Source organism: Rhinatrema bivittatum, chromosome 15 (assembly GCF_901001135.1).
Source record: "Rhinatrema bivittatum chromosome 15, aRhiBiv1.1, whole genome shotgun sequence".
NCBI lineage: Eukaryota > Metazoa > Chordata > Amphibia > Gymnophiona > Rhinatrematidae > Rhinatrema > Rhinatrema bivittatum.
In genome coordinates this window covers 33,573,175-33,600,029 of record NC_042629.1, presented here as the reverse complement: position 1 = coordinate 33,600,029, position 26,855 = coordinate 33,573,175, and the positions used below count along the sequence as shown (strand labels likewise).

At 46.2% G+C, this 26,855-nt stretch overlaps 1 protein-coding gene across 1 annotated transcript in view; it reads right to left on the bottom strand.

Annotated features, from left to right (window-relative positions):
- BRWD1 (bromodomain and WD repeat domain containing 1) overlaps window positions 1–26,855 on the bottom strand; it is a 282,561-nt gene that overhangs the window by 221,233 nt on the left and 34,473 nt on the right. The window contains exons 9-13 of the mRNA XM_029577859.1: window positions 24,983–25,083; window positions 22,412–22,482; window positions 9,127–9,227; window positions 7,317–7,357; window positions 12–110 (exon numbers count right to left, since the gene is read on the bottom strand). Of these exons, the coding sequence (XP_029433719.1) occupies window positions 12–110; window positions 7,317–7,357; window positions 9,127–9,227; window positions 22,412–22,482; window positions 24,983–25,083 (413 nt within the window). The remainder of the gene's footprint in view (window positions 1–11; window positions 111–7,316; window positions 7,358–9,126; window positions 9,228–22,411; window positions 22,483–24,982; window positions 25,084–26,855) is intronic.

Here is a 26,855-nt window from a genome sequence, read left to right as displayed (position 1 = left end):
AAATAACCTACCATGGTAATCTAGTAGACATATCCAGCAAAATACTCCGCCATTCTTGCTGTTGGAATTGCCAAATCCGAGCTGTTCCATCTCTACTTCCACTTATAAATCTTGCAAGAGAAAACCATAAATTAAGGCAAATGACATCTGCCCATATTTCATTATACATCTATTTGATAGTTAATACAGTTTACTATATAAAATCTCATGAATTCTGCAAAAAAAAAAAAAAAAAATACACGTTATACAAAAGATTAAATTATTGGGTTGACATTAGGCATGGACATATTGTCCATTTAAACTTCTTAACAATAGACAATGTTATGCAGCTCCGGCATCCCCAGCAGGCACTGGTGCACTTAGCTTTTAAAGACAACTTCTTGTTACAGTCATACTGTGACTGTTGTACCGTTAAATGGAGAAGCTGGGAAATAAAGAGAAGCAGTTAAATGGAGAAATTACTTACCTGATAATTTTGTTTTCCTTATTGTAGACAGATGTACTTAGGACCAATGGGTTATATGCATCCCTGCTAGCAGATGGAGACAGAGGCAGGTTTCAAAGCTGACACCCCTGTAGTGACCTCAGCCCTTCAGTATTCTCACCAAAAGCTGTTGCGGACATACAATTGACAAACTTAATTTAAGCTTGATTAAAAACATATGACTGTAACTGTACTCAACCCAACTGAATCCCAGCAAGATCATAGATGCTCTGATCTAGGGACTGGGTGATGGCTTACCAGTAAACTCTTGGAATCGATATTCACTTCATGGGAGATTCCTTGGCACCGTTCTTGAGCAGCATGCTGAGTCCATCTGTCTACACTATGGAGAACGAAATTATCAGGTAAGTAATTTCTCCATTTCTTAGCGTGTAGCCAGATGGACTCAGGACCAATGGGATGTACAAATGGTACTCCTGATCGGGGCAGGAGGCTGCCCGCAGTCCGGTTAACACTGCCCTTGCAGAGGCTGCATCCTCTCGGACCCAAACATCCAGGCAATAGAACCTGGGGAAGGTGTGCAAGGAAGATCATGTCGCCATTCAGCAGACGTGATGGGAGTCAGTAGCTTAGCTTCCACCCAGGATACTGCCTGAGCCATAGTGGAACAAGCTTTAACCTGAAAGGATAATGGCTTTCCTCCTTGTACATAAGCTCCCATGACCATCTCCTTGATTCAGAGAGCTATGGTAGCCCACGAAGCTGATTCGCCTTGCCTCTTTCCACAGTGAAGAACAACCAAGCAGTCCCATCTTGCAAACTGGTTCTGAGAGTTCCAGATACCGTACCAAAAGCCTGATGTTTAAATGGCGGAGGAGGCGGTAGTCTTCCGTGCCCTTGTGCCAATCTAGGGACTGATTCAAGTGAAACTCCGAAACTATCTTGGGCAAGAAGGATGGAACGGTACGAAGTTGTAACGCTCCTGGAGTCATCCGGAGGAAAGATTTCTGACAATACCTATAATTCAGAGATGCTACGAGCCGAGCATATTGCCACCAATAACACAGTTTTCAGCATTAACAGGCGCAAGGATAGACTATGCAGCAGCCAAAACGAAGACACTACTAAAAAGACCAATACTAGATTAAAATTCTACAAAGGGACTGGCCAGAGGTGTTTTACCCCTTTTAGAAAACGGGCCATGTCTGGATGCAGCAACAGGCAGATTCTGTTCACCATGCCTCTGAGACAGGAGATAGCCGCTACATGGACCTTCAAGGAGTAAAGGAACAGCCCTTTATTCAGGCCGTCCTGTAAAAATTCCAGAACCAGCGGGATTTTGGCCATCCACGGGGCAACCCTGTGTTCCTTGCACCAGGCCTCAAATATTTTCCAGATCTGCACATACACTAAGGACATTGAGAACTTCCACTCATGCCTCATCAGGCAAGCCCTCTCAAATGCCAGACCATAAGACAAAAAAAAAAAAAAAAAAAAAAAAAAAGTCAGATCCTCATTGTTGGAACAGATCCCTGTGCAGAGGAAGGTACCCGGGGGGGGGGGGGGGGGGGGGGTCTCCACCAGAAGCCTCCACATGTCTGCAAACCACAGGCATCTGTGCCAATCCACAGCCACTAAAAGAACTAATCCCCTATGGTGCTCAATCTTGCGAATGACCTTGCCCAGCAGAGGCCATGGAGGGAAGGTGTACACTAAGTCTTCCTCTGGGCCAGGTCTGGACAAGGGTGTCGATCCCCAGAGAACTGCGACTGAAGAATCGGGAAACCGAATTGTGAGATGTGGCTAGCAGGTTGATGGATGGGAGGCCCAGCGATCTACCAGCAGCTGAAAGGCTCTGGCCAACATAAGAAATTGCCATGCTGGGTCCACCAAAGGTCCACCAAGCCCAGCATCCTGTTTCCAACAGAGGCCAAACCAGGCCACAAGAACCTGGCAATTACCCAAACACTAAGAAGATCCCATGCACTGATGCAATTAATAGCAGTGGCTATTCCCTAAGTAAACTTGATTAATAGCCATTAATGGACTTCTCCTCCAAGAACTTATCTAAACCTTTTTTGAACCCAGCTACACTAACCACATCCTCTGGCAACAAATTCCAGAGCTCCCTGCTGAGAAAGTCTGCTCTGATGTTGTCTTTTTCTGCGATGTGGGAGGCCACGATCATCTGTAGATTCAATTCCACCCATTCCATAAGGAGATCTATCTCCAGAGACACTTGCTGGCTCTTGGTTCCTCCCTGGCAGTTGATGTAGGCTACTGTTGCATTGACAGACATCACGCGGACCACCTGACCCTGGGGCATGCGGCTGAACTGTAGACACGCTAATCTGACTGCCCGGGCTTCCAGGCAGTATATGTTCCAGTGCACCTCTGCCTTAGTCCAACACCCCTGGGTTGTCAGTTCCTGACAGTGAGCTCCCCACCTCCGGAGGTTCACGTCCACCATGAGGACTAGTCAGTTCAGTGGGGACAGGCTCACACCCTTGCTCAGATGAACTTCCTGTAGCCACCACTGGAGCCGAGAACATACTTCCATTGTTAGGTGGAGATGAACTGAATAGTCTTGAGTCAGCACGTTTCAACATGACAGCAGGGAGCATCAGAGTGAATGTATGGGTGCCCTCGCCCAGGGTACTACCTCCAGGGTCGACGCCATCAGACCGAGGACCCGAAGATAGCTCCACACCCTGAGGCGCATTGTGTTAGTCAACTGACGCACTTGGCACATCAGCTTCCTCAACCTCAAGGGTGGGAGGGAGACCTTGTCCTGCTTGGTGTCGAACCGGACTCCCAGATACTCTAAGGATTGGGAGTGCTTGAGACTGCATTTGTCCATGTTCGTGACCCAATCACGCTCCTGAAGCAGGGACGTCACCCTGCTGGTCACCTGGAGACTTTCTAACGACTTTGCCCGGATCAACCAGTCATCCAAGTAAGGGTGCACCAGGATTCCCTTCTTTCCTCAGTGCTGCTGCCATGACCACCATAATTTTGGAAAATGTTCCGAGTGCGGTGGCCAGGCTGAAGGGCAACACCCGGAACTGATAATGGCAGCCCAGCACTGCAAAGCGTAGGAAATGCTAGTGGTCTTGTCGGATTGGAATATGAAGGTAGGCCTCAGAGAGGTCCAGGGAAGTTAAGAACTCTCCCGGTTGCACAGTCATTATGATGGAGCATAGAGTTTCCATGCAGATGACGGTGGACACTCGAGGTCCAGGATGGGACGAAAGGAACCCTCCTTCTTGGGTATGATGAAATAGATGGAATAACTCCCTGTATTTTCTTGGGGCATAAGTACAGGAATTATAGCCCTCAACTTGAGGAGCCTTATTAAAGGTAGATTCTACTGCCAGCTTCTTGTGCTGGGAGTGGCACAGAGATATCATGAATATGTCCCAAGGAGTGCTGCAAAACTCGAGCATGTATCCTTCTCATATGATATCCAGTACCCTTGTGTCTGACATGATCTAGACCCACTGCTGGTACAAGAGGGAGTCAACCCTCTATCTCCTCTTCCAGAGGATAGGTCAGCAAACCTTCATTGGGAAGTTCAGGCCAAACCTGAACCCGAAGCAGCCCACCATCCGTTGTCGACTGTGAAAGGACCAAGACCTTCCCAAGGACCTCTGAAATGTCGCATTCCTGTAGGGCCAAAAGCGCCGGGAACCCCTGGCCCAACTCCTCATAGGTGAGGGGGGCTGCAATCTCTCTCTCTTATCTTCTGTTAGCCGAGGCACTGGAGATTCACCCCACTTACTGGCCAGCTTTTCCAATTCGCTCCCGAACAGGAGGGATCCCTTAAAGGGCATCTTTAGGGAGGTTTGCCTTAGAGGTCACGTCCACTCACCAATTTTGCAGGCATAGCTGTCTTCTGGCCGCCACCACTAAGGCCACTCCTCTAGCTGGTGTTTGGACTAGGTCAGAGCCCACGTCCACTAAAGGCAGTGGAGGGCTCCATAGCCTTTCTGGAATGCACCCCTGAGTTATCTGCATCTCTCGAGAGAAGCAGGCACAAGTGAGCCACCAGGGCACAACAGGAAGCAATCTCTAATGTCATTGTTGTCATGTCAAAGGCTTGTTTAAGGATGAATTCCAGCCACCTATCATGTGCATCCTTTACGGCCACTCCTCCTTCCATTGAGACAGTTGTTTGCTTTGAAATGGTACAGACCAGGGCGTCCACTTTGGGGAAATGCAGGTGTTCTCTGGCCACTGGGTCCAGTGTGTACAGAGCTTCCAATGCTTGACCACTTTTAAAACTGGCTTCCGGGGCATCCAATCAACTCCTGGATGGCTTCCAGCATCAGAAGATAGCAAGAGGCCTTCTGTAGAGACACCAGGATGGGATTCTTCTTTGGTTCCATCACTGGGTTCGCGCCAGAGTCTTCAGGGTTGGGAAACCAGGTTCCATCATTGGGTTCGCGCCAGAGTCTTCAGGGTTGGGAAACCAGGGCCAGCAATTCAACTATATGGAAAAACCGTAACATGATCCAATATGGCTCCAAGCCTGGAGGGATTTCCCCATCCGCCAACGAATCTACATCCCCTTCGCATTCCGTGATGTCTGGGTTCCGGACAGGGATATCCTTGGTGAGACGAGGCATGTCTCGAGGCCTGCGAGAGCGAAGCCTTCCTAGCTGGAGTTCGGGTTCAGACAGGGGCAGGAGAGACAGACTGCACCTGTATGAAGGCTTGAAGGCCTTGAAAAAATTCCATCCAAGAAAAGGCCGCCAGGTCCATGCCTAGCCCAGGGAGAACTGGGGTAGGTAAAGCTGAATTTCCCTCTTCCATGGTAGATGCAGCCCCAGGTTTACTCAGATCTGGGGTGCTACCTGATAAGATTGAGGCTGACCCCTCCTCTGAATGGGAGGAGCCGGGCTTAGAAAAGTTCTGGGAGTCCAACTCTCCCTGGGCCTCCTCACAGTGCTGAAATAGGTAAGAATCACAGTCAGACTGCGTAGCTCTAATATGGCAGGCAGCACAAAGAGTGTCGCTTATGCTTCTTTGCTGCCGGAGCCATTATGAACGGTAGCAGTGCACTCAGCTGGCTAGTGTTTGAAATCAGTGTGCACAGATCCTATACCAATGCGCACAGTGCACACAGAGCCAGCACGCACTGCACATACCAACCCTCTACGGAAGACAATGGAGGCGCCCAAAATGGTGCCACCACAGCCTACCACACGGTGTGTCCATCGAGCCTGAAGGGGGGCCACTCAACCTGCTTGGAAGCTCCCTTCCCTTACCCCAATGGGATCGGGAGAGTTGTCAGTACAGCACACTGAACAAGGAAGACCAGAGGAAATATTTACCAAAGCCTTTCCACGACTCTGAATCGAGAGGAATCCTCTTCTCTCTTTACTTACCTGGGCTCAGTGCTTACCAGCTGAGTACAGAGATGATCTCCGGGGGGGGGGGGGGAGAAGGGCTTTGGCCGTCAGTGTCATGCTTGGCTTTCTGCACCCACTGCCTTTTAGCTGCTTCAGCAGCAAAGTCTATGCCAGGAACTGGCTCCCGGACCAAGGCACACCTCAGAGAAATCTCTGAAATCGCCTCAGGAATTCTTGACTGGGGGAGGGACCTTTAATATCACCACAGGAGAGCAGAGCTCAATCTTTCTCCAATTTAAAAGGTAAAATTTCCTCTAAGGAGTACTGCAATCCCAAAGGGAAAGCATGTCCACATCTGCTAATAGATGGAGAGATACTGAAGGGCTGAGGTCACTGCAGGGGTGTATCTAAGGTGATGTCAGCTTTAAAACCTGACTCCGTCTCCATCTGCTAGCAGGGGAGCATATAATCCATTGGTCCTGAGTCCAACTGGCTACACGCTAGGAAAGAATGAGTGGGGCACTATTTTAACAAAGCTATACTCAAGAGTAACTAGTAGCTCATACAGGCAGCACAGACTATTCTGTTAACTGGTAAAATTTAGTAACGGGCCATTACAGTATGGTGCGCTCAGCCAAGCGCCCCTTTAGCCATGGTTTGGCCGAGTGTTTGACGCACTATTTTTACCCCTTATTCAGTAAGGGGTAAAAATGTTGAAAATGCGCATCCAACCCCCCCGAAACTAATAGCGCCCGCAACATGCAAATGCATGTTGATGGGCCTATTAGTTATTCCCGCGCGATACAGAAAGTAAAATGTGCAGCGAAGCAGCACATTTTATTTTCAGAAATTATCGCCTGCCCAAAGGCAGAAGTTAATTTCGGCCAGCACAGAGAAAGTGTACAGAAAAGCAGAAAAACTGCTTTTCTGTACACCCTCCAACTTAATATCATAGCGATATTAAGTCAGAGGCCCCAAAATTTAAAAAAAAAAAATTTTTAAAGTTTAAAATCTGCCCACGGGTTAGAAGATGGACGCTCAATTTAGCCGGCATCCGTTTTCCAAAACTGTGGCTGTCAGCGGGTTCGAGAACTGACTATGGTAAAATTGAGCGTTGGCTGTCAAACCCGCTGGCAGCTGCCGCTTTGTCAAAAAGGAGGCGCTAGGGACGCACTAGTGGCAGGCCCTCATTTAAATGCCTGGACACGCGTCGAGAGCGAGCACTCGCCTCGGAGCGCCGGCTCTCCCGCGGTTTTTACCGTATGGGCCCATAAGTTAACTGTTTGACTTTGCAGGTGTGGGGAAGGAAAGGAGTGGAAAAAGCTAATCTTCCAGCCTATATATAGCAGAGGAAATCAGTCTCACTCATTAGCCTAGTAAAGTGAAAAGAACAACAAAACCCCATACATTTAAGTAATCTGTGTGCATTAATGGTCTTATTCAAAAGCACATTTTGTCTATTCTGTGTCTATGGAAAATATTTTATTGAATAAGATCCTTAGAATCTTGCAACATACCTGTCACCACTGTTAGAAAACTGAATGCTGTCAACTTTGTCCTGAAAGAAATTTAAGAAATCTCAGGATAAAGTACTCAAGAAGCTATAATACTATTCTTGATAAAGAAAGACTATTTCAACACCCCACCTACAAATACCAGAAATCAAGCAAACACTTAAATTGCATAATAAGGTTCTAGAAGGAAGGAAAAGTAGAACAGGGAAAAATTCACTTTTTGGGGTTAAGTAGGCAGTCTATTGTTCAGAATGTAAAGTTAATTTTCCTAACAGTCAAAATTACAGGCCAATAACATTGTACACAGAACTGAAACTAGGTTTTCTAACAAAGAAGTCCTAAACTAATAGCCAAAATGGATAATCTTGGGGGGGGGACTCGACACATCCCTGAACAAATAGATTCCACAAGAATGTCTGGGAAACCAAAATTTACAACTTCAAGACTGCTTTATGGGATTAAAGAAAAGCCTACCCTGAGACTTTAGATAAAAAACATGTCTTAAAAGGAAGAAAGAGACAACTTGAGTACTGCCCATAGTAAAAAAAAAACCCAAAGTCTGCACACCTTGATGCACCTTCACAGATTTGGGGGGAGTGATAACAGGCAAGGTCAAGTACCTCCTATGATTTAAGCCCACAGGGAGACAGAGGGACTCAAATCTTCAGGAACGTTTGTTGCGCACATTTGTCTGGACTAGATCGTAAACTTCATTGCGCAGGGACTGTCTTTTATAAGTATCTGTACAGTGCTGCATATGTTTTTTAGTACTTTAAAAATGATTACTAGTAACTACTATCAAGGTTGTTTGCTCCTTACCTCCTAAATGCAGCCCCAAGACTCCCAGTATCCAAATGCTGAAGCTACAATAGGGAAGAGAGCTCAACATCCCCTGCTGCATTGGGACAGCTGAAGATGCTTTGTACCATGCTCCCCCACCTATTCCCCCAGTGCACCCTGCTCTACACAAGTGCAGGGGGAGAAGGAAAGAAAGGCCCAGCATGTCTCTTCCTGGCTCCCTGCTGTAAAATGAAGAGAAGGTGGCAAGGTGCATGCAACCCACTTCTCCTCCTCATTGCAGGCCCAGCCAAGCATCTCTCTAATAGCACTTTAGAAACATTAAACAGTAGTATTAGCACCAGAGATAGCAGTTGGGTCCCAGCTACCCAGAAGACAGGAAGGCCCACTTTGGGAGAAATGGAATGAATGACTTTGTCCCCCAAAGTGGGGACTCGGAGCAAGTGAAGTTATTAAATTGTGTCTCCACAGTATGAGTTGCCCATGACGGCCACCCTTTTAATTCATTCACCCACACAGGTTTCAGTGACATCAACCTCAAAAACCAGAAAATCTAAATTCTGAGTGGCTTTGCAACACACAGATCTGTAAGATTGGAGCATGTCTTTAGGATAGCCCAGTCTGAACATATTCATGACCTGTATGTTCAGCAGCAAGCATGACATGCTAACAATCTGGGTTTGAATCTCACATCAGGCTTCCGCTCCCAAAGCTGGTTGGGATGCTGCAGAGGTAGTAAAGCTAGAAATCCATTGTTAGCCATAAAAAGCTATCACCTGCATTCTGCAGACACTGGCAAATGCGTTATTTATTGCATGATAAATAATCCTGCAGGAGGTATTGGTATCTGGTATTCTTTTCACCATGCAGACTCATCCTTTAACAGATATAGTTCACAGCAAGTTCACATTGTTTTTTTAACCAACCAAATTATCATCAAGTCTTCCCACTAAGAACAAACAAAACTCCCAACAGTAAAAGAAACCCAAACAAAACTGAATTTGTTTTCACTCACAGTGTGGCCTTCTAGTTCAGCTATTTTGTCTGGTGTTTCACAACCAAAGTAATACATCCTGATGACATGATCCGTACTGCCTGTTGCTAGAAACATGCCACCTGAAAATCCAAAGAAAGACATTCAAATCAGATGGGAATATTTTTTGTATCTGGAAGTGAAATTGTATAAAACTTCTCTCACTTTTATAAATCTAAAATTAAACAGAAATCTACTTAGACAATACCTAAACAATTCTATTACATGTTTCCTTGTTTTTTGTATGCATTCAAGTTTTGTGGCCTGTTCTATTTTATTACATAGCTGTGCATTGGCAAAAATGTATTAGTAAAGCCTTAAAAATCAGGAATTCATACTTCAAATTATTCACTTCTCACCAAATATTTATGCACAAAACAAAATAAAAAATAAAAAAATCTACAAATGAAAGGTGAAATGTAAACTTGTTATATTTCCTTTCCTTTAGTTCTGCCTGACCAGCCAGACAAGTGGCTTATATCCCCCCATATAATACAGGAGATGTCAGGACGGGTGAACCATGTACAGGCATAAAAGCAGATTGAAGTTTTTTTTTTTTAATTTATTTAGCAGTTTTTTTTTATATACCGAGGTATAGCAGAAATCGCCTTCATTCCGGTTTACATTTACAACAACCTGTTACATTTAAAGCATTTAACAATAGCTGAAACTGGTTCCGAACAGCAACTTAATCCAAAACAATATAACGAGGTATATATCAGTGCTCAAATCATGAGAGGGGGGAATTGAAAAAGGGGGAAACTCGATAAGGTTTCAGTGAATCAGTGAAATAGTCATTGGAAAGATATTGCATGCCCGAAGTGGAAATGCAATGGGTGTGGTCTGTTGTCTTATCCTATGCCATCTTTGAAAGTTTGGCTGAACAGTAGAAGAAAAGTTTTTATTCACTCAATGTGAAACAGTCAAATGTGACTTCAGTACGGTTTTTGTGCCTGTAGATGATTCACATGTCCTGATACATCTCCTGTATTATTTGGATTTAACTGTTGGTGTGTCTATTGTTCTCCACTTGTTTGATGGTTATATCTCCCCCTTGCCAACAGATGGAGATAGAGAAAAAAAGTTCAAAAAGCTGACTTTACACACCTACCCACCCCCCATCAATATGTGTCTGTTGCTGCCTTCTTCAGAATCCTATGTCAAAGCTAAAACGACGAAAGAATTGTGGCGATTTGGAAACCAAAACAAACCACAACCAAAATCTAACGCAGCCAGGTCATTAACCGTAACAGGTGCTCTCCATGGACAGCAGAACAAACAGCCACACGAAATGCGTGAGGTTATCCAATGGCGCAAAATCAGTCCATTCTCCCTCAGCTCAGACCTTTCCTCTGAGCATGTGCAGCAGGTTCCTCACTGCTTTCTCCACACAACCCTCCCTCTTAGCTGATCTCATCTACTCAGGAAGGATGGAGGGATTGTGTGACTGTTTGTTCTGCTGTCCAGAGAGAACACTGTTACAGGTAAGCAACTTCGCTTTCTCTATGACAAGCAGCACAAATAGCCACATAAAATGGGACTCCCAAGCTGAAGATTGCAGCAGTATAATTGGATTTTAGAAACTCTAAAGAATCAAATGAATGAGAAGTTGAGAATTTTATTTTAAAATGGTTTAAAGTACAGCTTTTCCAAACATAGTCCTGCATGGTTTCTTGATCTATATAGTAATGCATGGTAAATGTGTATTGTGGATCATGTTGCTATTTTTCAGAGTTTAGGTGGGTCATTGAGGTCGAAAGAGCTCTGTCTTGATGGGCCGTTGCCAACCCATGGATTGTGCACTTTAAGACTGGGTTACAATGACAAATGCATTAAGTTATCTATCTGGACAAAGACTGGAAAAATTACTTACCTGATAATTTCGTTTTCCTTAGTATAGTCAGATGGACTCAGGACCAATGGGTATTTTGCTCTTCTGCTAGCAGATGGGAGACTGAGTCAGATTTCAAGGCTGACATCACTCTAGATATACCCCTGCAGTAACCTCAGCTCTTCAGTATTCTCTTCAAAAAGCCATTGTGGATATATCTTTGCTTAAATAACTTGATTAAAAAACATGAACTGGTTCAACTAATTTCCAAACTGGAGACTGTCAGTGAACTCAACCGATTAAAGCAGACACCGGACAAACTGTGGGCGTCTTGAACTAGGGGGTAGGCCACGGATAACACGTATTTGCTTAGTCTTGAGGTTTGCTATCCAAGGTTCTCCTTTTCTGGACAGCCGTGGGCGGGATGCCGAGTCCATCCGTCTACACTAGGGAAAACAAAATTATCAGGTAAGTAATTTCTCCATTTCCTAGCGTGTAGCCAGATGGACTCAGGACCAGTGGGATGTACAAAAGCTACTCCAGGACAGGACGGGAGGCTGCCCATGGCCCACTTAGTACTGCCCTTGCGAAGGCTGCGTCTCCTCGGGCTTGAACATCCAGGCGTTAGAACCTGGAGAAGGTGTGTATGTAGGACCACGTTGCCACCTGACAGATCTCGGCAGGTGACAGTAACTTGGTTTCTGCCCAAGAAACTGCCTGTGCCCTCGTAGAATGAGCCATGGTCATCTTAGCCAATCTGGGGCCACTAATAGAACTAGTCCCCTGTGATGTTCTATCTTGCAGATGACCTTGCCCAGTAGTGGCCATGGAGGGAAGGCGTACAGTAAGTCTTCCTCTGGCCAAGTGTGAACGAGAGAGAGTTGATTCCTTGGGAGTGTTGCTCTTGTCTGCGGCTGAAGAACCTGGGGATGGGCACTGAGACAGGTGGCCAGTAGATCCATGGTTTGGAGGCCCCAGCGATTTACTATCATTTGGAAGGCTGTGGTCGATAGCGTCCATTCTCCCGGTTCCAGGCTCTCTCTGCTGAGACGTTGCCTTTTCCTGCGATGTGGGAGGCAGAGATCCCTTGTAGGTTTATCTCCACCCATGCCATGACAGGGTCTATCTTCAAAGACACCTGCTGGCTCCTGGTTCCTCCCTGGCGGTTGATGTAAACAACCGTTGTTGCGTTGTCAGTCATTACCCGAATTGCTTTGCCTCAGAGTCTGTCGCTGAATCGCAGGCACACTAGTCTGACTTCTCGAGCTTCCAGGCGGTTTATGTTCCATTCCGCCTCTTCCTTGCTCCATTGTCCCTGAGCCATCAGTTCCTGACAGTGGACTCTCCACCCTTGCAGGCTTGCATCTATGGAGAGCAAGGTCCAGTTCGGTGGGGATAGGCTTACTCCTCTGCTTAGGTGGTCTTCCTGTAGCTACCACTGGAGCCGAGAATGTACCTCTGCTGGTAGTTGGAGACAAATTGAGTAGTCCTAGGACAGTGGGTTCCATCGTGACAGTAAGGAGCGCTGGAGCGGTCATATATGGGCCCTTGCCCACGAAACGACCTCCAGGGTTGATGCCATGAGGCCGAGGACTTGAAAATAGGCCATACCTTTGGGCATGCACTAGTCATCAATCGTTGAAATTGTTCCATCAGTTTCCTTCTCCTCGGTGAAGGGAGGAAGACTTTGTTCTGTTTGGGGTCAAAACGGGCCCCCAGGTACTCTAGCGATTGAGAGGGCTGCAGACTGCTCTTGCTCGTGTTCACGACCCAACCGAGTTCCTGCAGTAGGCTCTTGACTCTGCTGGTCACCTGCCGGCTCTCTTCTGAAGACTTTACTCTGATTAGCCAATTATCCAGGTAAGGGTGTACCAAGATCCCTTCCTTCCTCAGTGTTGCCACCATGACCACCATGATTTTGGTGAAGGTTCTGGGGGCGGTTGCTAGGCCGAAGGGTAGCGCTCAGAACTGGTAATGGTGACCCAGTATCGCAAAGCACAGGAAGCGCTGGTGATCCTGATGGACTGGGATGTGAAGGTAGGCTTTGGAAAGGCCCAGGGAGGTTAGGAACACTCCCGGTTGTACTGCCATTATTACGGAGTGAAGAGTTTCCATGCGGAAGTGTAGTACCTGCAGATGACGGTTGAAGTTGAGATCCAAGATGGGCTGGAATGATCCTTCCTTCTTGGGAAGGATAAAATAGATGGAATAGCGCCCCATATTTTGTTTGGGCATGGGAACCAGTTAATGCCTTCAGACTGAGTAGTCTTGTTAGAGTGGTTTCTACTGCCAGTCTCTTGGAATGGGAGTGGGAGGGTGACTTCATAAAATTGTCTCGAGGGATGCTGCGTAACTCCAGAGAGTAACCTTCTCGAATGAGATTTAGTACCCATTTGTCAGACGTTATTTCGACCCATCTTTGGTAGAAGAGGACAAGTCGGCCCATTCTCATTGTGGAGCACGGCTGGAGCCTGCCCCCAGGCCTGCTCCCCTCTTGGTCGGTCTGTTCTGAAAGGGCTGGGACCTTCTGGAGGGACAAGGTTCCTAGAACTGCAAGTTCCTGTAGGGTCTAAAGCGCTGCGATCCTCTGCCCTTGGTTCTTCTGGGGGAGGGACACAGTTTTTTTACTCCTATCTTCTGGTAGCAGAGGCACTGGGGGATTCACCCCATTTGCTGACTAACTTCTCCAATTCGTTTCCAAACAAGAGAGATCCCTTAAAGGGCATTCTTGTGAGATTTGCTTTAGATGTTGTGTCTGCAGACCAATTCCGTAGCCATAGTTGCCTTCTGGCTGCCACTACCGAGGCAACGCCCCTGGCTGAGTGCACCCCAGATCTAAGCTTGCATTCGTCAGGAAGGCTGCTGCAGGTTCCATCGTCTCACTGGTATACATTCCGGAGCTATTTGCCTCTCTCGAGAGGAGCAAGCAGGAATGTGCCACCAGTGCGCAGCAGGAAGCAATCTGCAGTGTCATTGCTGTTGCGTTGAAGGATTGCTTAAGGATGGATTCTAATAGTCTGTCCTGAGTATCCTTCAATGCAGCACCTCCCTCAATGGGAATAGTTGTTCACTTTGAGACGGCACAGACCAGTGTCCACTTTCAAGAAACACAGGCGTTCCTTGGCCGTTGGTTCTAGAGGGTATAGGGCTTCCAAGGCCCGACCCCCTTTGAAGCTGGCCTCCGGAGCATCCCATTCCAGGTCAATCAGTTCCTGGATGGCTTCCAGCATGAGGCCTTACGAAGAGACACCAAGATGGGTTCTTCTTTGGTTCCGCCATAGGGTCCATGCCTGGAATACCCAGCGTCTTCAGAGTCTGGGAAACAAGGGCTGGTAATTCGTCCTTGTGGAAGAAGCGAAGCATGGTTCAGTGTGGTTCCATTCCTGGAGGGATTTCTCCTTCTTCCAGGGAGTCACCCTCCTCATCATAGGTGTCTGGGTCCCTGTCAGGGAAGTTCTTGTTTAGGCAAGGCATATCTCGAGGCATCCGAGCTGAGCCAGGAGGATTCTTGTGCTTCCGGCAGGGGTTGAGCCTGGGGCGCAGCTGGGCTGACTGCACTTGAACGAAGGCTTGCAGCCCTTGGAAAATTTCCAACCAGGAGAAGGTCCCTGGGTCCATGTTAATCCCAGGGGGAGTCTGAGTGGGGGCCCCAGAGGTGCCCTCCTGGGGGAAGCCACCTCAGAGATGCATATATCTGGGGAGCTATCGTCAGTAGTTCCGGAACCATCTCCAGACAGTAAGGGACCAGACTTTGGTTCCCCCTGGGCTTCTTCGCAATGTTGACACAGACAGGACTAATTCAGGCTGTGCGGCTCTTATGAGGCAGGCTGTGCAAAGAGCCTTCTAGTCTTCTTGGGCACCGGTGCCATTGTCTATGTGTTTGCGCACATTTGCGGCTGTGCATGTAGTTATGCGCACTGGTGCGCGTTTGTACTGGATGCACGCAAATTAGGCGCATCGGGCGCCCGGCCTGCACGTACCGCCGATCGAGACAGGAAGATGGCGCCGACAACTTTTGAAAATCTTCTTTGAAAATCTTTTTAAGCAATCCCCAGTAGAGAGATGCACATCCACCATCTGCTGGAGACGGAAAATACTGGCAGGCTGATTTCAGTGCATGGGGTATATATACTCTGATGTTAGCTTTGCTTCGTCTCCATCTGCTGGTAGTGGATCAGTCCCATGAGTATGTCACTAAAACTGTGCCATCGTGGTTCTTTATTTTCTGTCCACAGGGTTCCCAGCCTCCCCACAGGATGTCATCAACAAGTGTTGCAAGTGTCTTTGGAGGCCAGGGTGAGGCAGCTGTGGCAGGGGTGTTCTGGAGGGGCACTTTTTTCCACTCCAGAATTCTGCCGCCTGAGGCCACTGCCTCATGATAGTGTCGTCCCTGTTTAGAATACTTTTCATGATTTTTCCCAGTACTAAAGTCAGGCTCACTGGTCTACAAGTTCCCCAAACAACCCTGGAGTCCTTTTTAATTATTGGGATTATATGGCCACCTTCCAGCCATCAGGTTAAAAATTACTAGTAATAGATCTGAAATTTCATGAGTGTTCACCACCTGGTCCAGGCAATTTATCAATCAGGTTCACTGTAATTTGGATCAGTACATCTGAATCAATCGCCCTTGAAAACAATCTCTGGAATGGGTATCTCCCCAACATTTTCACTTGTAAACAGCAAAGCAAAGAATTCAGTCAGTCTTTCCATGATGACCTTATCTTCCTTAAGTGCCCCTTTAACATCACAATCATATAATGGTAGAACTGACTCCCTCGCAGGCTTCCTGCTTCACATATATTTTAAAACGTTTTTATTATGGGGTTTTGCCTCTATGGCCAGTTTCTTTTAGAGTTCTCTCTTAGCCTGGCATCAATGTTTAAGTTCAAATATATATATTAAGGTTTTATATTATAGATATATTAATGCTTTTGCTTTTTAAAATTGTGGCCAATGAAAGACTAGTCTCAACCGTTCATGAAGTGGATGAAAAAAGACTGAGGGAGAGGCACGCAGTGACATTAGCACAGGTACTACTGTACATGTCCACAAGACAAAAACTTTCTGGGCTAGGAGAAAAGGACAGCGCCATCAGAAGATGTCACCCAGCTTGTGTTGCTTTATGCATATCCATGGAGAAAAAGGTGTCCCCGCTATCTCCATCTGCTAGTAGCAGGGAGATAACCCACACATTTGGACTGGTATAGTAGGATAAAAAAAGCAGAGTTGCTTACCTGTAACAGGTGTTCTCACAGGACAGCAGGATGTTAGCCCTCACATATGGGTGACATCATCAGGATGGAGCCCAATCATGGAACACTTTTGTCAAAGTTTCCAGAACTTTGACTGGCACCTACTGGGCATGCCCAGCACAGCATCAACCCTGCAGCCAGCAGGGGTCCCCCTTCAGTCTCTTCTTACAGTAAAAGTACATGCGAAAAATAAAATAATAAATCTTAAGCGAAGCCAACTCCATGGGGTGGCGGGAGGGTTTCGTAAGGACTAACATCCTGCTGTCCTGTGAGAACACCTGTTACAGGTAAGCAACTCTGCTTTCTCACAGGACAAGCAGGATGGTAGTCCTCACATATGGGTGAGTACCGAGCTGAGGATGCCCGAGTACAGGCACAAGAACTGGGGTGGAATTTGGTAGAGGGCATCCTGAACCCTATCGGGTTGGCGGAAGGATGTTGGTACCTCAGTTCGCAAGTAAGTTGCGTAGCACAGACTAGCCGAAATGGAATCTTGTCTGCCAGCCTTGTCTAAACAATAATGGGCTGCGAAGGTGTGGAGAGAGCTCCAGGTAGCAGCCTTACAGATGTCAGCAAGCGGTACCGAGCGTAGGTGCGCTACTGGTGTTGCCATGGCCCTGAGAGTGTGCTTTAACACAGTCTTGAAGCGGAATGCCTGCCTGTTGGTAACAAAAGGAAATACAGTCCGCTAACCAGGAGGAGAGAGTGTTTACCCACAGGTTTGCCCAATTTGATGGGATCAAAGGAAACAAACAATTGGGTGCCTTTCCTGTGGGCAGCTGTACGGATTGGAGAGTCTCAAATGGCGGTTTCATAAGCCTTCCCAAAACCATGTTGAGGTCCCAAGAAGGGCCGGAGGGCGCAGTGGAGGTTTACGATGAAGCAAGCCCTTCAAAAAGCGTGTGACAAGGGGTTGTACTGAAATGGGTACATCCCCCACACTTTTATGGAAGGCGGCTACCGCACTGACATGTACCCTGATAGATGAAGTTTTGAGGCCTGAGTGACAGGTTCCAGAGATAGTCCAGAAACTTCAGTGTGGGACAAGTGAAGGGATCAATGGACATGGAAGTACACTATCCTGTAAACCTGTTCCATATATAACAATAAGAATGCTTTGTGGAAGGCTTTCGTGAAGCTACTAGGACACGGGAAACCGGCTCTGAAAGGTTAAGAGGTTGAAATATTAACCTTTCAACATCCAAGCAGTCAGGGAGAGGGCCTGAAGGTTGGGGTGACGAAGGCAGCCGTTGTTCTGTTCCCTAGAGGAATGTGCCGATGTACCGATAGGTCGTGGAGAATTGGAAACCAGACCTGGCATAGCCAATGAGGGGCTATGAGAATCATTAGACCCCTGTCCCTTCGCAACTTCACGAGAGTCTTTGAAATGAGTGGAAGTGGAGGGTACGCATAAAGGACACCGCTGGCCCATGAGAGGGAGAAAGCATCCCTGGGCTGGTGGTGTTCGCTGCGAGTGAGAGAGCAGAAGTTCCCCACTTTGCAGTTGTGAATTGCCGCAAAAAGGTCTATGTGATGGTAACCCCAACGTTGGAATATTGAGCCCGCTTCAGTGGGGTTGAGGGACCACTTGAGCGGTTGAAAAGTGCGACTCAGCTTGTCCGCCAACACATTGTTCACTCCCAGCAAGTAGGTGGCCTTGAAGTACATCGAGTGGGAAAGGGCCTCCACCCATATCTGTGCAGCTTCCTGACACAGGAGGTAGGAGCCCATTCCCCCTTGCTTATTGATGTACCACATGGCCACCTGGTTGTCTGTTTGAATCAGGATGACCTGGTTGGAGAGGTGATCCTGAAAAGCCCTGAGGGCATATCTGATTGCATGAAACTCCAGGAAATTTATCTGATGTTTGGCTTCCTCTGGAGACCAGATGCCCTGAGTTTGCAGGTTTCCAACATGTGCTCCCCAGCAGAGGTTGGAGGCATCTGTTGTCAAGGTTATTTGAGGTTCTGGAATCTGAAATGGGAGGCCTTGTACCAGATTGGATTAGTTTGCCAACCAAGCTAGCAATAGAAGGAGCTGTTTGGTGATGCGGATTATGGAGAACATTGGCTGAGAAGACTGAGTCCACTGCATGATGACTCTCATGGCAAGGCGAGCCATGGGAGTGACATGCACTGTGAAGGCCATATGACCCAATACTATCAGGAAACGACGTGCAGTTGAACGTTGTCGAGACTGCAGTCGAAAGGCCAGAGAAGCAAATGAGAGCTCGAGCCTGAGGTAGGAAAGCTTTCACTCTTAGAGTGTCCAAGTCGGCCCCTATGAATGATAGAGTTTGCGAAGGAACTAGCCTGGATTTTGAATAGTTTATGAGGAAGCCTAGGGAGATCAGGGAATGCAAAGTGAGGCGAAGGGACGTCAGTGCACCTTGCCGAGAGGGAGCCCTGATCAACCAATCGTCCAGATAGGGGTAGACGTTGACACTCTGACTCCTGAGGTAGGCCGCTACCACCACGAGGCACTTGGTGAAGACGCGTGGGGCAGATGCTAGGCCGAAAGGTAACAATCGATATTGGAAGTGTTTTGGGCCTACTAGGAATTGCAGGAATCTACGATGTGACGGAGTGATTGAAATGTGCATGTAGGTGTCCTGAAGGTCTAGAGAGCAGAGCCAGTCTCCCCTTTGAAGAAGGGGAAGTAGAGAACCCAAGGTCACCATCTTGAACTTTTCTCTTTGTAGGTATTTGTTTAGAGTGTGAAGATCCAATATTGGGCACATCCCACTGGAGGAGGAGGGAGACCTCCTGCTCCAAGAGTGGTGAATGACCAGATGTTCCCCACGTCAGCTGAGGCGGGGAATCTGGTGGGACAGAGAGAAAGTTGAGGTGGTAACCTTGTGATACTATTGCCAGTACCCACTGATCTGTGGTGACTATGTGCCATAGGCTGGAGAAGTGGCACAACCGGCCGCCGACCGGAATAGTCTGAAGTGGAAACTGGGTACTACTCTCTAGAAGGGAGTCAAAAACCTGACGCTGGACCTGGTTGAGGGGCTGGCTGCGACTTCTGCCCTCTAGGCTGCTAGGTTGGCCTTTTTGGTAAGGCTTAGAAGGCCGACCCCTGGATGCTGGGGGATAGTATCTCCTCTGCTGGCAGAATTGCCTCTTGGAATCCCTCTTAAAGGATCTTTTGGACAAAGAGGAGGGATCAGAGGGCAGTAAGGAGAGCTGGCGCAGAGTCTCTTGGTGGTCCTTGAGCTGCGCCACTACTTCTTGAATATTTTCACCGAAAAGATTATCCCACGCGCACAGGGCAAGTCAGCCAATCTGTCTTGTACCTCTGGTCTGAAGATTTCAGCCAGGCCCATCTCCTTGCACTGATACCAGCTGCCGACACCCTAGAAGCGGTGTCAAAGATGTCATAAGCTGATCGTACTTCATGGTTGCCAGCAACTAAGCCCTTTTGTGCTAGGGCATGAAGTTGGTCCTGGAACTCCTCTGGCACCCTAACATCCAAGCAGTAATGCTTGGTGAAGGTGTGAAGAGAGGACCACACTGCCACCCTGCAGATCTCCTGCAGAGGCAGTAAGTGACACTCCGCCCAGGAAGTGTCTACTAGAGCCCAGTAGCCTGGGCTCTAGTAGAATGAGCTCTGATACCCAAGGGGGCTTGGCGACCTCGGATTATGTATGCCGAACAAATGGCTTCTCTTATCCAACGAGAAATGGTCGCCTTATCACCTTTCTTGGAACCCCCAAAAAGAACAAACAAATGGTCAGAACGGCAGAAATCATTGGTAACCTCCAGATACCGTAACAAGACACGCCGGACATCTAAGAGATGAAGCTCCCTGTCCTGAGTTGAGTTACGGGCCCCACGTGGAAACCCCGGCAACTACAGTCTGATGTGAAACGCTGTAACAACCTTAGGAACAAAGGACGGGACAGTGCGCAACGACACCTGGTCATCTGAAATCCGCAGAAAAGGATCTCGACACGATAGCGCCTGAAATTCTGAAATCCGCCGAGCCGAACAAATGGCCACTTAAAGCACCATCTTCAACGTCAGATCCTTCAGAGAGGAGCGGCGAAGAGGCTCAAACGGGGCATCGCAAAAAACCTGGAGCACTAAGTTCAGATTCCAGTCCAGGCAAACTCTTCTGATTGGGGGTCGTAAATGCTTGACCCCCTTCAAAAAACGGGCAATGTCCGGGTGCATCACCAAGGAATAGCCATTGAATCAGCCCCGTAGGGCCCTAAGAGCCACCACCTGCACCCGGAGAGAATTGAACGCTAAGGCCTTACTCAGTCCCTGCTGCAAAACATCCAATACCCGAGGGACACCGACCGATAACGATCATAGTTTTGAAGGGAACACAAAGACTCAAAAACCTTCCAGACCCGAACATAGGCCATAGAGGTGGACGGTCGTCGCGCCTGCAAGAGTGTAACTCTACCCTCTGGCTGGAGTCAGAGAAATACTGGCTAACTGCAGGTGGCACTCTTGTATATATGGCAGTGCCTAAAGTTTTGGTTCTCCGACACCCTCTGCTGGTAGGGATACACAACCCACTTCTCTGGACTGATCCTGTACGTACTGGGAACTTACCGTTCGACCGCGGAGCAAAGAAAATCGATAAGGGGACCCCTGTGGGGTAAAATTTTTTCCGGTAAAAGGGAAGGACCCAAAAAGCAAAGCAGAAGCCGATCAATAATGCTGGAAAGCAGAACAAAAAGGTAATGATCGGTATTATCAAGGGATTCTTTATTGGAACTTGCCCGACTGGCAGAGTTTCGCTCACACAGGAGCTGCCTCAAGGGCTGCTACAAAAACAATATTAATTAAAATTACACATTAAAAACTTGAACACACACACACACATATACATGGAACAAATTAACATAGATGTAAGTCAACACATGTAAAGTGTCACAAACTTATAAGGGAAATAATAGTTCCAATAAAGAATCCCTTGATACACAGATCATTACCTTTTGTTCTGCTTTCCGGGTAAAATTTTTTGAAATTTGTTTTTAACAAAGTTCCGTGAAGAAAATTCCTGTCAGGAATCTCTGAAGAGCTCCTTAACCCGCGTGGCTAATGCTGCGTGGAAAAAAGACTAAAGGGGGACCCCTGCTGGCTGCAGGGTTAGTGCCATGCTGGGCATGCCCAGTAGGTGCCAGTCAAAGTTCTGGAAACTTTGACAAAAGTGTTCCGTGATTGGGCTCCATCCTGATGATGTCACCCATATGTGAGGACATGTGAGGACTACCATCCTGCTTGTCCTGTGAGAATATATAGTTTCCTCTGTAAACTGGACTCAGAGGCGCCAAACTAATTCAGGTCTGTTACACGGTCTAGTAGCTTCTGTTGCTGGACCCACCAAGGGAACAAAGTCACTACTCTGTGCTTGATCTTTCAGTGCAAGAACTCAGATCCCTACTGAATTGGCTCCCAAGGGGGAAGGGATAATCAGGCAAACTAGGCCCATACCCAGAAGACTCCCAACTGGAAACCTAGGACTACAGCCCTCCTAGGAGTAGCTTATTCATAGTTGAAGCACCAGTCCACATGTCTGCACCATCTGCTAGAGACAAAGAAATACTGAAGAGCTGAAGCCAGTACCAGACCCCTATAAGTTAAGTCAGATTTGACATTTTTTTGTGTTTGGTTTTATGCAAGGATATAGTGGGAATAAAATGTTCAGAAACTGCTTGGTATGAAGATATGTAAGATTCTGGATTCCTATGTCAGCAGCCAACCTCAACCAAACTATTGCACATTTAAGATATCCTAAATAATTACATGTCCGTTGTGTTAAAAAAAAAAACACATCAATTCAATGTTATTTTAAAAATTAAAAAAAATTCTAGCAGGACTGCAAGTACAATATACACACACATTTTATACAGATAAAATATCTTTATTTTTTGCCACACACTTCTCGCTATACAGATTCATCAAGATTGGGTAGGACCTGTGGCTCGGTTATAAGGCCATGCACAATCTAGGAGACTAAACTGATCTGCAGCCTATCAGGCCAGTTAGGATTAGGTGTACACAGGACAAGAAGTTTCCCTGCCTCTCTAGAGTTCAAGAAAACAGCTGGCCAATGAGCAGAACCACAGGTCTTAGGTGACTTGCCTTCAATCCTCAGGCCAGCAAGGATTTCGGTCTCAGCTGGGTATAAACAGAGAAGGGGCAAGTAAACAAAAACTCACCAACACTAAATGAAGCACAAAGCATTTGAACTCCACTTCTAGGTCTTTCTGTGAACTTCAAAGGACGAGTGCTTTAACAGAAAGAAATCAGATTAATAAATGATTAGCTCAATCAAAAAAAAGCTCACTATAAACGATACTTCTTTGCTCAACATATTGCAAGAGATTCTTTAATCAATGTTACCTTTGTAAAATAAGTTGGGTGTAAGTTATTACCATATTTCACTTATTCTTATAAAGATAAGCTATATTGAAACAGAACAAAGCCCGCAGTGCATAAACTTTTGCATAAGACATTGTATGCTTCACTATTTTAAATTAATTCAGTACTGCATATAACTTAAAAAACTGAACTATATACAGAAAGTAGAGTGTTTACTTCAACAAGTCATTTTGGTATTTTCGAAGTAGGAAAGTAGGTGTTCTCCAGGAACAGCAGGATATTAGTGCTCACATGGGTCATCATCAGATGGAGCCCCGATGCGGAAAACTTATGTCGAGGTTTCTAGAACTTTGACAAGGTACAATGAGCATGCCCTATACCATGTGTCCATGCAGGGTCCCTCTCCACTCTTGTAACAGAATTCTAATTAAAATTAAAAATAGCAGAAACCCAACTCTGCAGGGTGGCGGGCGGGTTTCATAAGGACTAACTCCAAGGACAAGCAGGATGGTAGACCTCCTACATAGGTGAATCCCTAGCTACAGGCTGCTCCCCAGCACAAAAAAGGGGACCAACAGACACCCAACCAGATGCCAACTGGCACACCACCACCGGTGCTGTTGGTAACAGAGGGAAGACAGCCAGAACCCTCTGCATTTCCGCCAGCCTTTGTAGAGCTTCCACCTCCAAGAAACCAGCGACGACCATCATATCAGTAGGGAGAGGCCTCTGTGCCCCACTGGGTACTGATAGACACTGTCCCGAGAACAGACACCAATTGGTTGGGTAACACACCAATGAGCATGCTGAGCTTCTCCAGAAGCGGTACAAGGTCGGGTAGCACTGGGTCCGGTGCAGTCTGCCACAGGACCGAAACCCTGCAGCGCCTGGTCCACTGCTAGCGGGACTCAATGCTCCTTCTCAAATGTTGCTAATGCCAAGACCAACTAGGAGGATGAGGGGTAGCCAGATCTTCCTCAAACCCTCGAGGTGGATTTGAGACTGGCATCAGGACCAGTGGAGACCATCATGGACCCCTGGCACTCCTTGCCAAGAAGTTGCTTTGGGGGCATCACAGCAAAAGCCAGTTTATCCCCATGCATCCACGGGACCAGTGCCGATGCTTCTTTGGCTTCCCTCGATACTCTGCCCGGTCCTTCCCCAGTGCCAAGGCTGATAACGAGGTTGGTCTCCAATGCCCCTGTCCGTCAGCAACATCGATGGAACAGACTGTCCTGCCGATATGTATGGCGCAGTGTCCATTGGTGCGGCATCTTGATTCTTCGATGCAGATGCTGCTGATGCAGATGGCTCTGACTTCTTCGACCCGAAGAATTACTCCATCTTGTCGAGTCAAAGTAGATGTCCCTTCGGGGTCATCTGGGTGCATAAGTGGCAACCTTGGATGTCTTGCGATGCCCCTAGGTAGATGATAAGTCTCATGTGGATCCGTGATGGACATGGTCTTCGGGCACCAGGGGCATTGCCAAAAACCAGACGTGGCCATGATGGATGAAACAAAACGGCACTAATGGAAGACCATGGCTGGTGGGCATGGGGGAAATCGACCACAAAAGGAAACTTACCCAAATCACCAAAAACCCTGACTAGGAGACACTATGGAAAGGCAGCAAGAGAGACCTGGTGATGAAATGAGAAAAAACCCACAAAAGATGCGAGAAAAACAGTTTCCACAAGGCCAAAACAGCCAAAGTGAGCTCACTCACACTGACGCTTACAGCTCTGCAGAGACAGAGAGACTGGAGTGGGATCCATGTGTGAATGCATGGTTAAGGCATGCTGGGCATACTCAGTGTGACTAGTCAAAGTTCTAGAAACTTTGACATAATAAGTTTTCTGCATCGGGGCTCCATCTGATGTCACCCATATGTGACATCCTGCTTGTCCTTGGAGAAAGATATATAATGAAATATGGGAACTGAGTGCCTTCAGTGGAAAGTGAGAAAAGAGAAGAGGGAGGTGAATCTCTCCTTAAATCCTGCCAGAAATTTAAAATTCATAGGGAGAAAAACCCATAACGCCACTAAAAGCAAACAAACACACACCTTCAAGACAACCTGTTCCGATTCTCTAAATTTACCAGCAAGTGGAGCTGAGACACACTGCTTTTTTCCTGAAACTATTCGCAGCCTCCCTACACTGGGGGAAGAGGGTTGTACTCCATCCTTTACAGACTCTGCAGCAGCTACACTCCAGTCAATTCGTCATCTTGTCCATCCACTTGGATAATAGATTCTTTGGGAGTTAAGACAATTTCTGCACTCCCCCAACCCCTTTATTCAAACCATCTTGTATAACATTAAGATCTTTCAGGTCTTACTGCACATACAAACAGAGTTTTAGTCAGAAGGAACACCACATGTGCTGATTTGCAACACCAAACATACTTGAATTTCATGGTATGCACATCCCACTGCCAAAAGCACACAGTGCCGTCTGCACCAGTAGAGGCCATGTATCTCATCGAGCCCTTAGCCACTGGGCTAAACTAAAAACAAATATATACAAACTCGTTAGTTGCCAAGTATTTATGGAACAGAAATGGTGGAATCAGTATTTCAGACATACAAAAGAATTCTACTAGACAAGGTGGTGTGGATTATGCATATAAAACACCTTATATATGCTTTATTTTGTTACATATATATATCGTCGTTCCATGTAAAGATCACAAAGGTTTACAAAATAACATTCATATTAACTATAGATCTATGGCATAAGACGTGAACAGAAAATAAACTAACAATAACAGATTTTACAAATTAGTCAGTTTGTTGAGCTTTTTTCAAACTTTTTAAAATTTGTTCCCCGTGCATCCAATAGTATCTCTTATCCTTGTTATTGTAGATCTCTATATTCTGATGTTTTTAATTTAGGTTATATGCATTTATGAATAGCCATGTTTTTAGCTCACATTTATATTATTTTATATATGTTCCTATTGTGAACTGCCAAGAACCTAAGGTACAGCAGGATATAATTTTAAATTTTTTTTTTTTTTTTTTTAAATACTTGTACATGTGGGACGAGACTGTTTCAAGTCAACAACAGCTTTCAAAGTAGTGAATCACTTTTCAAAATGTATTACAATAATCAGAGTTACGATGTCTTAATACTCTCATTAACTTAGTGCAGAATAGTATGCCAGCTTCCATTATTTATAAAAATTCTTAACATTTTTAAATGCTCCACAAGTGGTTTAACTTTGAAACTTCTCAAACATAATGAGCTTTTAAATTCTATTAAAGTGCTGAACAATAAAACTTATGGTTATTTTCTTGTTAATGTAGTGCAGAAAAAAAAAAAAAAAAAGCGAAAAACCGCACAAGCAGTATCCTTTAATTATTTCCAGCTAGAAGGATTAGAGAACATTTGGAAAACCTGTACTCAGATATATTGATTAAAAGTAGGATGTGCTTTTGTATGAAATCAAACAGGAATTTAAAATTTGCTGCTTCAATTTTGAAAACAAGATGGAACAAAAAACAAACTCTGCTAGTTTTGTTTTCTTTGCTGAGCAGCCACTGGCCCTGAATGCAGGCCCCTTCCCACACTGCTCCCTGCTCCTACCACAAAAATAAAAAGAAGATTTGATGCCTACCCTTTCCACCCACCAAGATGCCCCTTACCCCATTGTTCGTCAAAGTAAAAATGATGCAGAAGCAATCCCCCAGATACTCCTGCTACACTAGGTCAGTATTTTAAAAGGCCAACAGATGCCATTTTGCTGTACATCCTACAACAATATGGTGCCAGCATCAGGGTCGGCTGGCTTCATTTTAAAATACTATCCCGACAGGGCAGGAGAACCTCGGCATCACTTCTGTCACATCTTAGCTTAAAGACCAACGATAAGGTAAAAGGTACTTGTGGGCGAGGAACACTGGTTTTGCTTTTCATTTTATTTATTTATTTATTTATAGTTTTTTATATACCGCCGCTCATCAAAGATATCACGTCGGTGTACAATGAACAGGAACTTACGCCGGAGCGTTATACATTTAACAGGATTAAATAAGCATTATACATTTAACAAAAGTAAGAATATATATATTTGAACATAAAACAAGTAGAATCTTTTAAAACAGAACTATCATTTAGGATTAACTGAGCTGAGTTAAACAGAGCTGGAAAGTAAAGGGATTTTAGGAAATTAGGTAAGAGGTTAGGGACAGGTTAGGAGGAGATGGAGTTATAATTAGGAGTGATAAGAGAGGGGAGAAAGCGCTTCAGGTGCAATTAAGAGCAAAAGTATGGAAT